Source organism: Callorhinus ursinus, unplaced genomic scaffold, assembly GCF_003265705.2.
Source record: "Callorhinus ursinus isolate GAN/ISIS: 27379988/994484 unplaced genomic scaffold, GSC_fseal_2.0 scaffold1, whole genome shotgun sequence".
NCBI classification, from domain to species: Eukaryota; Metazoa; Chordata; class Mammalia; order Carnivora; family Otariidae; genus Callorhinus; species Callorhinus ursinus.
In genome coordinates, this window is record NW_027397063.1 from 61980550 (window position 1) to 61992752 (window position 12203).

At 40.1% G+C, this 12203-nt stretch overlaps 1 protein-coding gene across 1 annotated transcript in view; it reads right to left on the reverse strand.

Moving 5' to 3' along the window:
- PCYT1A (phosphate cytidylyltransferase 1A, choline) overlaps nt 1–12203 on the reverse strand; it is a 31516-nt gene that overhangs the window by 5588 nt on the left and 13725 nt on the right. The window contains exons 2-6 of the mRNA XM_025876007.2: nt 11461–11560; nt 5305–5421; nt 4256–4407; nt 1813–1891; nt 1223–1365 (exon numbers count right to left, since the gene is read on the reverse strand). Of these exons, the coding sequence (XP_025731792.1) occupies nt 1223–1365; nt 1813–1891; nt 4256–4407; nt 5305–5421; nt 11461–11560 (591 nt within the window). The remainder of the gene's footprint in view (nt 1–1222; nt 1366–1812; nt 1892–4255; nt 4408–5304; nt 5422–11460; nt 11561–12203) is intronic.

Here is a 12203-nt window from a genome sequence, read left to right on the forward strand (position 1 = left end):
GGAGCCACAGGATTACTACACAATATCGCCAAGAATAAGACAACTACAATAGGTTGAAGTAGCGGATCTTTTACTTAATTTGTTTATTGTATTGGATGTTTTCTCTCTATCACTGGCTTATGCTATGATTTTAGAAGAGCTGTTTGTTTTATTTTTTGGTATTTAGAGATCTGTTTGCTCATTTGCAAAATGAAGATGATACTCTATAGTCCTACAAGCTTCCCTAAACAGAAGGGAAAATGGTATGAACCCTCTGGGGATGGGGGGGGGGATGTTTAGCCAAAGGAAAAGTATTTTCATAATTTCCAGATCATAAAGGGGAACGGGAATATGTTTAGTATTTTTAAACACCTGAAAAAGATTCTGTAGTAGGTGGTTAACAACAGCTAGGGTTTATCTGCAAAGATAAACATATTTCGATGAAACCACTTCATCTATTCATCATTCACACAACTGGCAGCAGGTAAGGGAACATTGTAAACTACTTGTATAGAAGTATAGTTAGCAGCTTTCTTCTTTTAAAATCAACTTTATTAAGATACAATTTATATACAACATGTATAGCAGTTTGTTTCTAAAAGGCAGTATTAAGCTAAGATAAACTTTGCTTTCATAAATCAAATTTTAAAACCTAGGTCCACATGCCCTGAGAAATTGCATGGAAAATGTGTGTGCCACTATCCACACAGGGAGAGGATCCATAATTTTCATTACATTTTCCAAAGACCATCCAATCAAAAAAAAACCAAAAAAACTGTTTTAAATATATTTGATATAAATACTGTACTATGTTAAGTAACATTCCTTTTTTTTTTTGAGATTTTATTTATTTATTTGACAGAGAGACAGACACAGCGAAAGAGGGAACACAAGCAGGGGGAGTGGGAGAGGGAGAAGCAGGCTTCCCGCTGAGCAGGGAGCCCGATGCAGGGCTCGATCCCAGGACCCTGGGATCAAGACCTAAGCCGAAGTAACATATTCTTATTTAATTGGCTGTGTGTCTTTATATCAATGTGTTGATACTAGACCATAAAGGCAGAGAATGCCTCTGTTTTATTCTTTTTGTAAAGAGCTTAGCATAGTGTAATCAGCAAAGAGGCATTCATTGAATTTTGGAGGTGATAATTACAGCAGACTGAAAAGCAACTTTAGCTCAGATAAAGTAGGAGGCAAACGTGTGTCCAATAGGGCCAGGGAACTCTGGGATGAAGTCGGAACTCACATTGATAAAGCTGACATTGAGCTCCTTTGCTGTGTAGCCCCTCTGGAGGTTCCGTCGGGCATAGACATCATAGTCCCGGACAATTCGGGTGATGATGTCTGATGTGGAGATACCTTCTGTCCTCTGTGTTGGTGCAAACATACCTAATTCAAGAACACATACAAACACTGTGACATTCTGGTTAACTCAGGCAGTAGGACTAGATGGACACTGGGAGCAACATTCTTTTCCTCAAAAAATGTCTTCTATTACTAAGTGAAGTCTGGAGATACTGACATACAGGAGGAGGACTGACTCAAACGCTAGGGGTAAGGAAAGGAAGAACTATATGGCCCTAATATTAAAAAAAAAAATATGGGCCTGGGAGAGAGAGATTCCTAAAATTAAAAGAGATATCAAAAGTAGATGTTTAGACTGAGAATTGATGGATATCAGTGCTATGCTCACATAAACCTCTTATCTGAAGTGTGATTGAAAGTATATTGAATTTCTAAGTGTATAAATTTTCCTCTGTAAAGTAGCAATGTCATTAAATCTCTGTTACTGCTCCTGAGACTCCATAAAGTGAGGATGTACATCAGATTACTCACCTGCTTCCTTGATGTGCTTATAAACATCATCGCTCCCAGCAGAAGAATAAGGGATGTCATCATGGGCTACAAAATCAATCTGAAATAAGGAAACATCATTTAAAACCCAGGATCACTGCCATCAAAAAGAACCAGTAAATATTCCCCCAGAAAATACTCTCCCAGTAAATACTCCCCCAGATCCAAATAAAGGACAAGGGGAGGCCAGGCCTCAAATGGACTTTTTTTAATCTCTCTTTGTTTTGCTTCATAAATTCTGTGACTCATTCACAAGCCACCCAATCTAATTATTTATCACTCATAAATATGAAGTTGACCAGTTTCTTTTTTTAGCTATTTCTCCTGGTCTACTGGAAGCGCTACCCTCACACTGCACACCAGTCATCATGCTGTAGTAAACACGACTAGAGGATTTGCTGGTGTGTTAGTTAGTGAGTGGAGCTGAGGAAAGAAGAAAGGAAATCTCCCCATCTTCCTGGGTCTATAAAGATTGGTCAAATAAGGGTTTCTAAAAATATGCAAAAGAGGTCACTTCTTCCTTAGCTGGTTTCTCTCTCAGTCCATGAGATGAGTGGGAATATAAAAATAGCAACCAAGAGCCCTTTTACTAGAACAGATACATCTATACTCCTGAGGAATGTAAAACTCGAAGCCATAAAAGACCTTTAGGTCTTGGGCTCTATCATTTTACTACTGTCAATACCTCTTGCAACAGTGAAAAGAGATCAATAGTACTGGGATCAATAATCTTTCAGAGAGATATGCTAACCTTACTTATTTAGTCATTCCTGAGTAGGCCCTATGCCCTTTACTAATGTAATTGCTAATACAACTACTATACCTAATTCCCAGAAGCCACTGTAGTGTGAAGCATGTCTATCAGGAATGTGTCAGAGACTCTCAGCTAATATCCTGATTACCTATGAACAATCTGTCAGGGATTGATAGGCAGCAAAGTGTAAATAAGAATAGTGGCCAGGTAGGACTGCTGGCTGAGGATTCACTGCTAACAAGGAGAAATGGGAAGTTAAAAGTTCCTCTAGGGGCAGCTGGGTGGCTCAGTCGTTAAGCGTCTGCCTTCGGCTCAGGTCATGATCTTAGGGTCCTGGGATTGAGCCCCATGTCGGGATTCCTGCTCCGCGGGAAGCCTGCTTCTCCCTCTCCTGCTCCCCGCTTGTGTTCCCTCTCTTGCTGTGTCTCTCTCTGTCAAATAAATAAATAAAATCTTTAAAAAAAAAAAAGTTCCTCTAACCTCTTCTGCCTGGGCCTGCCTGGCTGTGGTTGCTGAGAATAATCTTATTCATCACCTTTGGTACCATTGGCTGCCAAGTATTGATACAGAAAAGCTAGAGAACTATAAAAGGTCTGTCCTAATCCCGAAAGTTTTTTTTTTTTCTAAAGATTTTATTTATTTATTCATGAGAGACAGAGGGGGGGAGAGAGAGGGAGAGAAAGAGAGAAGCAGAGGGAGAAGCAGGCTCCCAAGGAGCAGGGAGCCCGATGCGGGACTCGATCCCAGGACCCTGGGATCATGACCTGAGCCAAAGGCAGACGCTTAACCATCTGAGCCACCCAGGCGCCCCTAATTCTGAAAGTTTTAACAAATACCCTTTAGCTTCAGGCCTACCCCCAAGTATTGCTTTTGAAGCACTTTGGCTACTTTTTTCTTTCTGCCTCATTGAACAACTCACCTTTGACATTCCACATACCCCTGCTGAGAACTGACAATATGCTTGCTGGTTCCTCAAGCTTGGGGACCTCACCCTGACCTGATAAACCCTTCTCACCCTTTATACCTGCCATTTACAGGAAACTTGTTTCTTTAATGTGTGAGAATTAAAAGGAGTGAGGGGTTTTATACTACTAACTCAATGAGCAAAAGTGGGAAACCTCCCAGTTTCTAATCCCATACAATTTCTAGCCCAAAATCAAAGCCCTAAAACTAGATTTAAGTCAGTATAAGAGAAGTCTATGTTTCCTGGAACTCCTTGAGAGCACAGCTAAGGCTCTGTATATTCTAAAGGACTGGTATGTTAGGAGGATGGACACATTCATAGTGTGGGAGTATAAAAATCACTTAACTGAAGAGTTCAGTTTCTAGCCCTGCTACTGTGTATCCTGGACCAGGTCATTTGGTTTCTCTGGCTCTGTTCTCATATGTATAGTAGAAATAATAGCTACCCAATAAGATTGTTTGGGGGAGCAAATGAAATATAATGGATGTAAAAGTGCCTGTAAACCACCAAAACCCATATAAATGTTAGGGATGATTATTATTAGTAGTAATATCACTGTCATCTCTTCTATGTGAAATTTATATAAAGCATAAAGTAAAAAAAAAAAAAAAAAAAAAGGCTAGTGGAAAACTACCCTAAGTCCCAGAAGTCTTGAGATTTGAGGGAATTCCAGAACAAGGAATGGGGACATGTGCTCAGTTTCTTACCCGGTGTTCTGTCAGGAATTCTGGTGTCAGGGTCCAGGGGGCATTCCTCACCACCTCATCCACATAGCGGCAGTGCTGCACTGCATCATAGCGCTCATTTTCATTCATCACCGTGAAGCCTTTGAAGTTGTGCGTAAGCTCATCACTGCAAACTGAGTTCACCACATCATAAAGTTGTAAGTCAAAGTCCCTTTGCTTAACCATTCCTCAGTCACCAACCTCTCCCGTTTCCTAGGACTGCAACCAATCTTCCCACCTGGAGAAGAATTTTCTGGATACAGCTCAGTCTGAGTAACAGTGCTTTTCCTAATCCAAGATACATCTTCAGGACCAATGCTCAATAAAAAGCACGTTCACACTTCGGAGAGGAGAGGATACAACAAGGGCCTAAAATCTTTGGCTTTGAAATTAACCTGCTGTGAATTTCTGCATCACTTAAGTTTTTAAAAATGTTTTATTATATTTTCATAAGACTGTACTAGACCACATAATATTTGCTTAACAGACTTTTGCACTTCAGTTGATTCAAAATGATAAACAGGATGCTTGGGTGGCTCAGTCAGTTGAGCATCTGACTCTTGGTCTCAGCTTGGGTCATGATCTCAAGGTCCTGGGATCGAGACCCCTGTTGGGCTCCATGCTCAGCACAGGGTCTGCTTGTCCTTCTCCCTCCCTCTCTGCTTCTCTCTCTTCCCACCCCCCTCACACACTCTCTCTCTCAAATAAATAAAACCTAAAGAAAAAAAAAGACAAATTGAAATCTAGAATAAATGCTGTTCTTAAGTAGGCAATAGGGGTCACTGTTGCTCCCCAAACTGCAGAAACTCAGCTAAAAACAGATAAAAACTGGACATCTCAGGTCAAAGAGCTTGGAGCTTCTCTCACCAGGTTTATATAATTCATATACTTCATGTTTTAGAGAGGCTGTTCTATATCCCTCATTTAAAAACCAAACCAAGAGCCAGTATTCATGTTATAACAGGAGAAAAAGGCTACTATAATTTTTTTTTTTTCTGGAAAGCACCTAAAGTCATCAGATGTTTTCTTACCTCCTACAATGAGGTATGTATTAGGGAAAAGGTTCTTTGCTTGCATCAGAGCCCGGGCATGACCACAGTGAAATAAGTCAAATATTCCATCGGCATAAACTCTCACAGGCCGATCACCTAAATCCAAAGGAAAGAATTGATTACAAAAACACACTGATTCAATACTTCATATATGACAAATAGAAATGGCACTGTGTTCCATCCTTGCATACCCCTTTCTCAAGGTGTTCTCTGGATATTCTCCCTAATGGAAGGATGGATTGGGGTGGTGAGGAATAATATCACAGACTTCCTTGGCTCCAAAGACCCTTTTTTGACATCACACCCATTGACTCTCTGTTAGCCTGATTTCATCAAACTGCTCATGTAACTGGATTTCATGATTGCTTTTTCTTGAAGTTATTTTAGAAGTGAATAGGAAGGGGCGCCTGGGTGGCTTAGTCAGTTAAGCGTCTGCCTTCAGCTCAGGTCATGGTCCCAGGGTCCTAGGATTGAGCCCCACCATCGGGCTCTCTGCCCAGCAGGGAGCCTGCTTCTCCCTCTCCCTCTGCCACTTGTGCTCTCTTGCTTGCTCACTCATGCTCTCTCTCTCAAATGAATAAATCTTAAAAAAAAAAAAAAAGTGAATGGGAAGAACTACATATGTGTCCTAAACTTCAAAATCCTCACCTTCAGCTTATGCCTAAATTTCAGTCACATTTAAACAGGGTGTAGTTAGGGCGCCTGGGTGGCTCAGTTGGTTAAGCAACTGCCTTCGGCTCAGGTCATGATCCTGGAGTCCCGGGATCGAGTCCCACATCGGGCTCCCTGCTCAGCAGGGAGTCTGCTTCTCCCTCTGACCCTCCTCCCTCTCATGCTCTCTGGCTTTCATTCTCTCTCTCGCAAATAAATAAAAATATAAAATAAAATAAAATCTTAAACAGGGTGTAGTTAAGCTATACTCCCGCTGCTTGCTCTCTCATTTTCAGGCTGCCCTGATTACTAATAACTAAGCTTTGCTTTGAAAATAAACCTCCCGGGGCACCTGGGTGGCTCAGTTGGTTAAGCAACTGCCTTCGGCTCAGGTCATGATCCCAGGGTCCTGGGATCGAGCCCCGCATTGGGCTCCCTGCTCGGCGGGAAGCCTGCTTCTCCCTCTCCCACTCCCCCTGCTTGTGTTCCCTCTCTCTCTGTCTCTCTGTCAATTAAATAAATAAAATCTTTTAAAAAAAAATGAAAATAAACCTCCCTCCAACTGCCCCGTGAGTAAGAAGTGATCCAGAGGGGTTGACAGGGAAGGTGAAAGGGGTGTAGAGATCAGTTACCAATTTATTGCTTCTCAGTCCCAGTCACCCTCAATATCTGCTCTGTGATGACAGATGGGATTCCTTCAAGTGTTTCTCCTGACAGTGAGCATGATGTTATACTTTCTCAGTAGAGGGTGATATACTAAGTATTTAAAAGTCAAATATCAATCTTATAGGACTTTACATTAAGAGTTTTTCCTCTTGGGGCGCCTGGGTGGCTCAGTCGTTAAGTGTCTGCCTTCGCCCAGGTCATGATCCCAGGGTCCTGGGATCGAGCCCTGCATCGGGCTCCCTGCTCCACGGGAGGCCTGCTTCTTCCTCTCCCACTCCCCCTGCTTGTGTTCCTGCTCTCGCTATGTCTCTGTCAAATAAATAAATAAAATCTTAAAAAAAAAAAAAGTTTTTCCTCTTCTCTCCATTAGTGAGAATAACAGAGAACAGATAGTCTATTTTTAGTAGTACTGGACTATGAAAGAAAATCCAGGTAATGAGTGATCTCTTGCAGGCACAAGACTAATACCAAAGCCAAACAAACACACTGAGGATGGATTTGACATAATGCTTCAAATAATAAATCTAACAAGTCCTAGTAACATATTCCCATATGTGAATAAAAGAAGAGTATCTAACTATAGCAGCAGAAAATAACAGTAGGAGCAGCTACATCATTCTGGGAAAGAAGGGGAGCCGCATCAGATATACCATACTGAAGGTAGGGGTAAGATACATCTTCTCCCTCCTGTCTTGAGGACAATCGATCAAGGGGGAGAAAACTGGTTCTCAAAAGGTCTGTGGACTTTTCTTTCCAGATAGCTTTATCGATAAATAAATAGCTTTTAAACTGAGAAATCATACACTGGGGATAGAAACATAAATTGGTACAAATTTTAAGGGCAGTTAGAGGGGCGCCTGGGTGGCTCAGTTGGTTAAGCAACTGCCTGTGGCTCAGGTCTTGATCCTAGAGTCCTGGGACGGAGCCCCGCATCAGGCTCCCTGCTCAGCAGGGTGTCTGCTTCTCCCTCTCCCTCTGTCCCTTTCCTCCTTCTCCTACTCGTGCGCCAAGCATGCACATGCTCTTTCTCAAATAAATAAAATCTTTTAAAAAAGGGCAATTAGACAATATCTATCAAAAGACAAATGCTTTTACTTTTTTCTGGAAAGTACCTAAAGTCATTGGATGTTTTCTTATCTCCTACAATGGCCCAGCTACACCTACAATGGCCCAGCTATTCTAGTTCTAGGAATTTTTCTCACAGATAAGATTTGTAAATATGTATGTTATTCATTGCAGCATAGTCTGTAATAATCAAAGTTTGGAAACAACCTAAATCTCAATGGAAGGACTGAATGTACCATGATACACCTACTAAAAGGGTGAGAGGGAGGGATAGTGGGTAGCTGTGAGATGGTGATAATAGGAAGACATTTCACTCTGTACCCTGTTTGTACTTTATTAATGTTAGGCCATGGGAATGTATTGGTTTATAATAAAGGAAATGAAATTTTTAAATAAAACAGATATGCCAATACAAAGAAAAACAACTAATATAATGGATTTAAGAGTCAGAAAAATTACAGCTCCAATTTAACCACCAGCCTCCTTCCTCTGTAATCGTAACCTCTTTAAGACTCAGTTTCCTCAACCATAAAACAAAGCAAAAGAAAACAAAATCTGAGGAGCCTAATCTGTCTTCTACATCCTAGAAATCATGGCCATGAAGTAACTAACATACTTCCATCTTTCCTAAACAAGTCCAGCGTGACTATGATCTCACTTTTTTGATCCTAAAAGACAAAGCATAGAATACAAAAATTAAGATTTTGTTGTTGTTTCTTTGACATTAGTGTATAGCATGGGCAAAGTGAGATGAGGATGGTGGAAATAGTACAGTAGTACAGAATGCTGTTGATCGACTGGCTGTTTGTCAGGGTTAATCATCCTGTTATCAGGCCAAGTCACCACCAAACCCTTTCTCAGACCAAACTCCAGATGTGCTTCTTGCCCTCTTCAGTGTTTCCCCAGCCTCCTAAACTCTCAATTCCCCATGACTTACCCCCAAGTCTTTAGCAAACCCAGGCTAATATAGTAACCAAATGGCCAGAAAGGACCACTGTTGAATGAGAAAATGTGGGGAAAAGCACGAGTTATTCATTCTCTTACCAAGTGTCTACTGGTCAGGATGACCAAACCCTGATTTATATATTGTCTCAGCTTATTATTAGGAGCAACCCCCTTTCACTTTCAAAATGGTCCTGATTTGTATTATAAACTATAGTCCTTGCACTACTATTGGCTAAATAAATATATGTTTTCCTCTAGGCAGAACAGATCTGTTTCAATTTACTGCATCTTTTGATATATTCTCTCAAATACTTATCACCAAAACTTTTGCCCCTAACAGATTCTATTGCCCTTCAGACTTTGCCTTTTTTTCCCCTTTCTCCTTGAAAACATATTGCTGACCTTTTTCTTTCATCTTCCAAAAGAAATAAGCTTTTCATCTCTCAAGCTATATTTGTTTTTTCTCTGGGTAGTGAGTTTTCTCCTAGATTATACCAACTCCATTCTTGTATTTCCTTAACCTCCCTAGTGAAGACATGGTGTGGGGGAGGAGGGGAAGGATGCCCCCTTGTACAAGTTATTGGTTTAAAATTCACTAATTGTGGCATGTGTAGATTCTTTATTGGTTTATTGGTTTACTCCTTGTCCAACACTGAATAGTCACGTGGTTATTTAACTTAAGACTGAACAGACAGAATGAGATATAGGAGAAAAACTGGAGACCAGATTAGACCAGCCAACTTTATAGGCTAATTTGTGACTCTCTGTTCTACCTAAAATGCAATCAGTTTGCCAATGGCCTTCTTTTTTTTTTTTTTTAAAGAGCCAGAGGATACTTAAAGACTTTCTTTTTTTATGATCGTTAGTTTTCCTCTTTTTTTTTTTTTTAGGTTTTTTTAGTTATTTGACAGAGAGATAGAGAGTACAAGTAGGCAGAGCGGCAGGCAGAGGGAGAGAGAGAGGCAGGCTCTCCGCCGAGCAGGGGGCCCGACGTAAGGCTCAATCCCAGGACCCTGAGATCATGACCCGAGCCAAAGGCAGACGCTTAACGACTGAGCCACTCAGGCGCCCCTGCCAATGGCCTTCTATTATTTATAACTAATGTCTACAAAGAGCAGCATCACTCCAGGGTGAAAAGAACACAAAGATGGAAAAACTTAGGTTTTAGTTTCAATTCTATCACTAATTATTTGTTTTATTATAGGGAAGCTTTCACTTCTTAGTTTCTGAGGACTTCAATTTCTTCATGTATATAATGAAGAGATGATAAAGTAGATAATCTCAAAAAATGACTTACTTACAAAATTCTAAAATTGTTAAAATTCTAATTCTACAATTGTTAAAAATTAGATTAGTTAGTGCTTGTTAACTATAAGCTTTAAAACTTGGGAATAGTACACATGCACACACAAACATTTTATGTACCATAGGTGATCTGTGGATAGATTAGCAATAAGCTGGGTAATATAGACAATGTGATCAGATCTGAGTGAAGTACTACATTCTGAATGTGTGTTATTAGAGAGCCCCCATGAAAAGATCTTGCCTTCAACAGGTCTACTATCACATGTGAATGTGATCCTTGAACTGTTTGATGGCATTTTGAAATTTGACCTGCCACCACTACACTGTTTTGTTGTCATTTTGTTGTCATTTTACCCTGCCCCATTGGCCTGCTTATTACTCAAGGGGAGCCAAGTCCAAAATACCATCATGAGTCAGAAGGGTCATGATCAACATGAGCTACATCTAAACACTTTTGCAAAAAGAAAGCATTCTCTGGAATTTTGAGGACTCAAAAGCTATGCTTCATATAGCCAAGAAATCGCTGAGGAGTACTGGGATCCCTGGCCTGAAATTGTCCAGCATTCATGTTTATTCATATTTTGCTACTCTTCAATTACAGCAGAGAGCAAACATACTAACACTATTAAGAAGTAACCACAAATATCTTCTATATAGTGGAAATGTATAGACTTGTGGCTGTAACTACCTCTTGTTCCCTAGTACTTGCCTGGGTTTGAGTGCAGGCCTACATTTACAGAGTAGACAGAACACTTACCATAATAATGGAAAGAACCAAAAAAGGATTGAAAAAAAGAATTGGAGAATTTACAAATAAGTAAGGACAGCTGCCTATAGGACTTTACATTCCTAACACTCAAGGAAGCTTCTCTTTATGATGATCCCTAAATCCACTTGTCCAGAACAGGAAGAGTAACTAGAATATATATTAATAATTTATGTAGTCAAAAATAGCTCATTAATGATGTAAACTAAGCATACAAATAAAGAGTATAGGGTTTAAAAATAATAAAGTGAGTCTTTAAAAAAAACCTAAAAAATATCAGTAAAGATAAAGTTAAGTGATAAGAATCTACCCACTTAGGATATTTTTGTCCTATAGCAGCATCATAGCTAGGGTACTAACTTATAGAAAGGGAGATCTGGGGGACAATTCCGAAGGCTATTAAAAATGTGACAGCCTGACATATTTTTGGACCTTTGTAAATACAGACGAGATTATAATCCAGCTCGGGCTAATATCCTATTATCTCTGTTCCACTATATCTCAAGCTGTAACAACATCACAGAAAACAAGCTTATAAGAAGAAGAAAAAATGAAATTTTATGGAGTGCAGTTATTTTTCCCAAAGAGAACAACTGGGAGATGGGAGGAAACCCTCCCCTAACTAGCCTTTACAAGTAAACTGAGGAAAGAATATAGAAAGTACGTGTATGTTTGATAAATACAATTGAATGCTAAAAACAAGAGTAAAACAACAGTATAAATAGGCATTTACTTACAAGGAGTTCCTCTGCTGGCTTCTTCCATAGTTACCCTGACATAGGGCTTACTAAAGTCAACTTCAATTTCATCAGAAAAAGGAGCTGGCTGCTGTAAGCCCTTAAGAAGAGGAAAGTGAAGGAAAAGAAAGTTAAATTCAATGGTATAGACTGAAATACTCAAAAAATGGCAACTTTAAAGAACAGTTATTCAATATACTGGTGATTAAATTCCTCCTAAAGCCATAACAAAAGAAGAAAAGGCATTTCAAAATGACAAGTGAAAGTTGCAACCTTTTACCAAATGAGTAAGTCAGTAAATCATGATAGGAAAGATAAATGTCTTACTGGTGATTTCAGGGTAATATTGAGCGAGGTGGCTGGGAAACTAAGCACAGTCCCAACTAACTGGGTCCAGAATAATGGTTCCTCCACTACCTGGCACAACACCCAACCCTGTTCTATGTGATGAAATTGCCAAGGTTTTTGTTTTTTTTTTTTAAGATTTTATTTATTTATTTGACAGAGAGACACAGCGAGAGAGGGAACACAAGCAGGGGGAGTGGGAGAGGGAGAAGCAGGCTTCAAGGCAAGCAGGGAGCCCTATGTGGGGCTGGATCCCAGGACCCTGGGATCACCACCCAAGCCAAAGGCAGATGCCCAAGGACTGAGCTACCCAGGAGCCCTGAAAATTGCCAAGGTTCTTAAGTACATTTTCATACCACTTCAACTAGGGGACTGGGAAGGGAAATAGCTTCTGTATG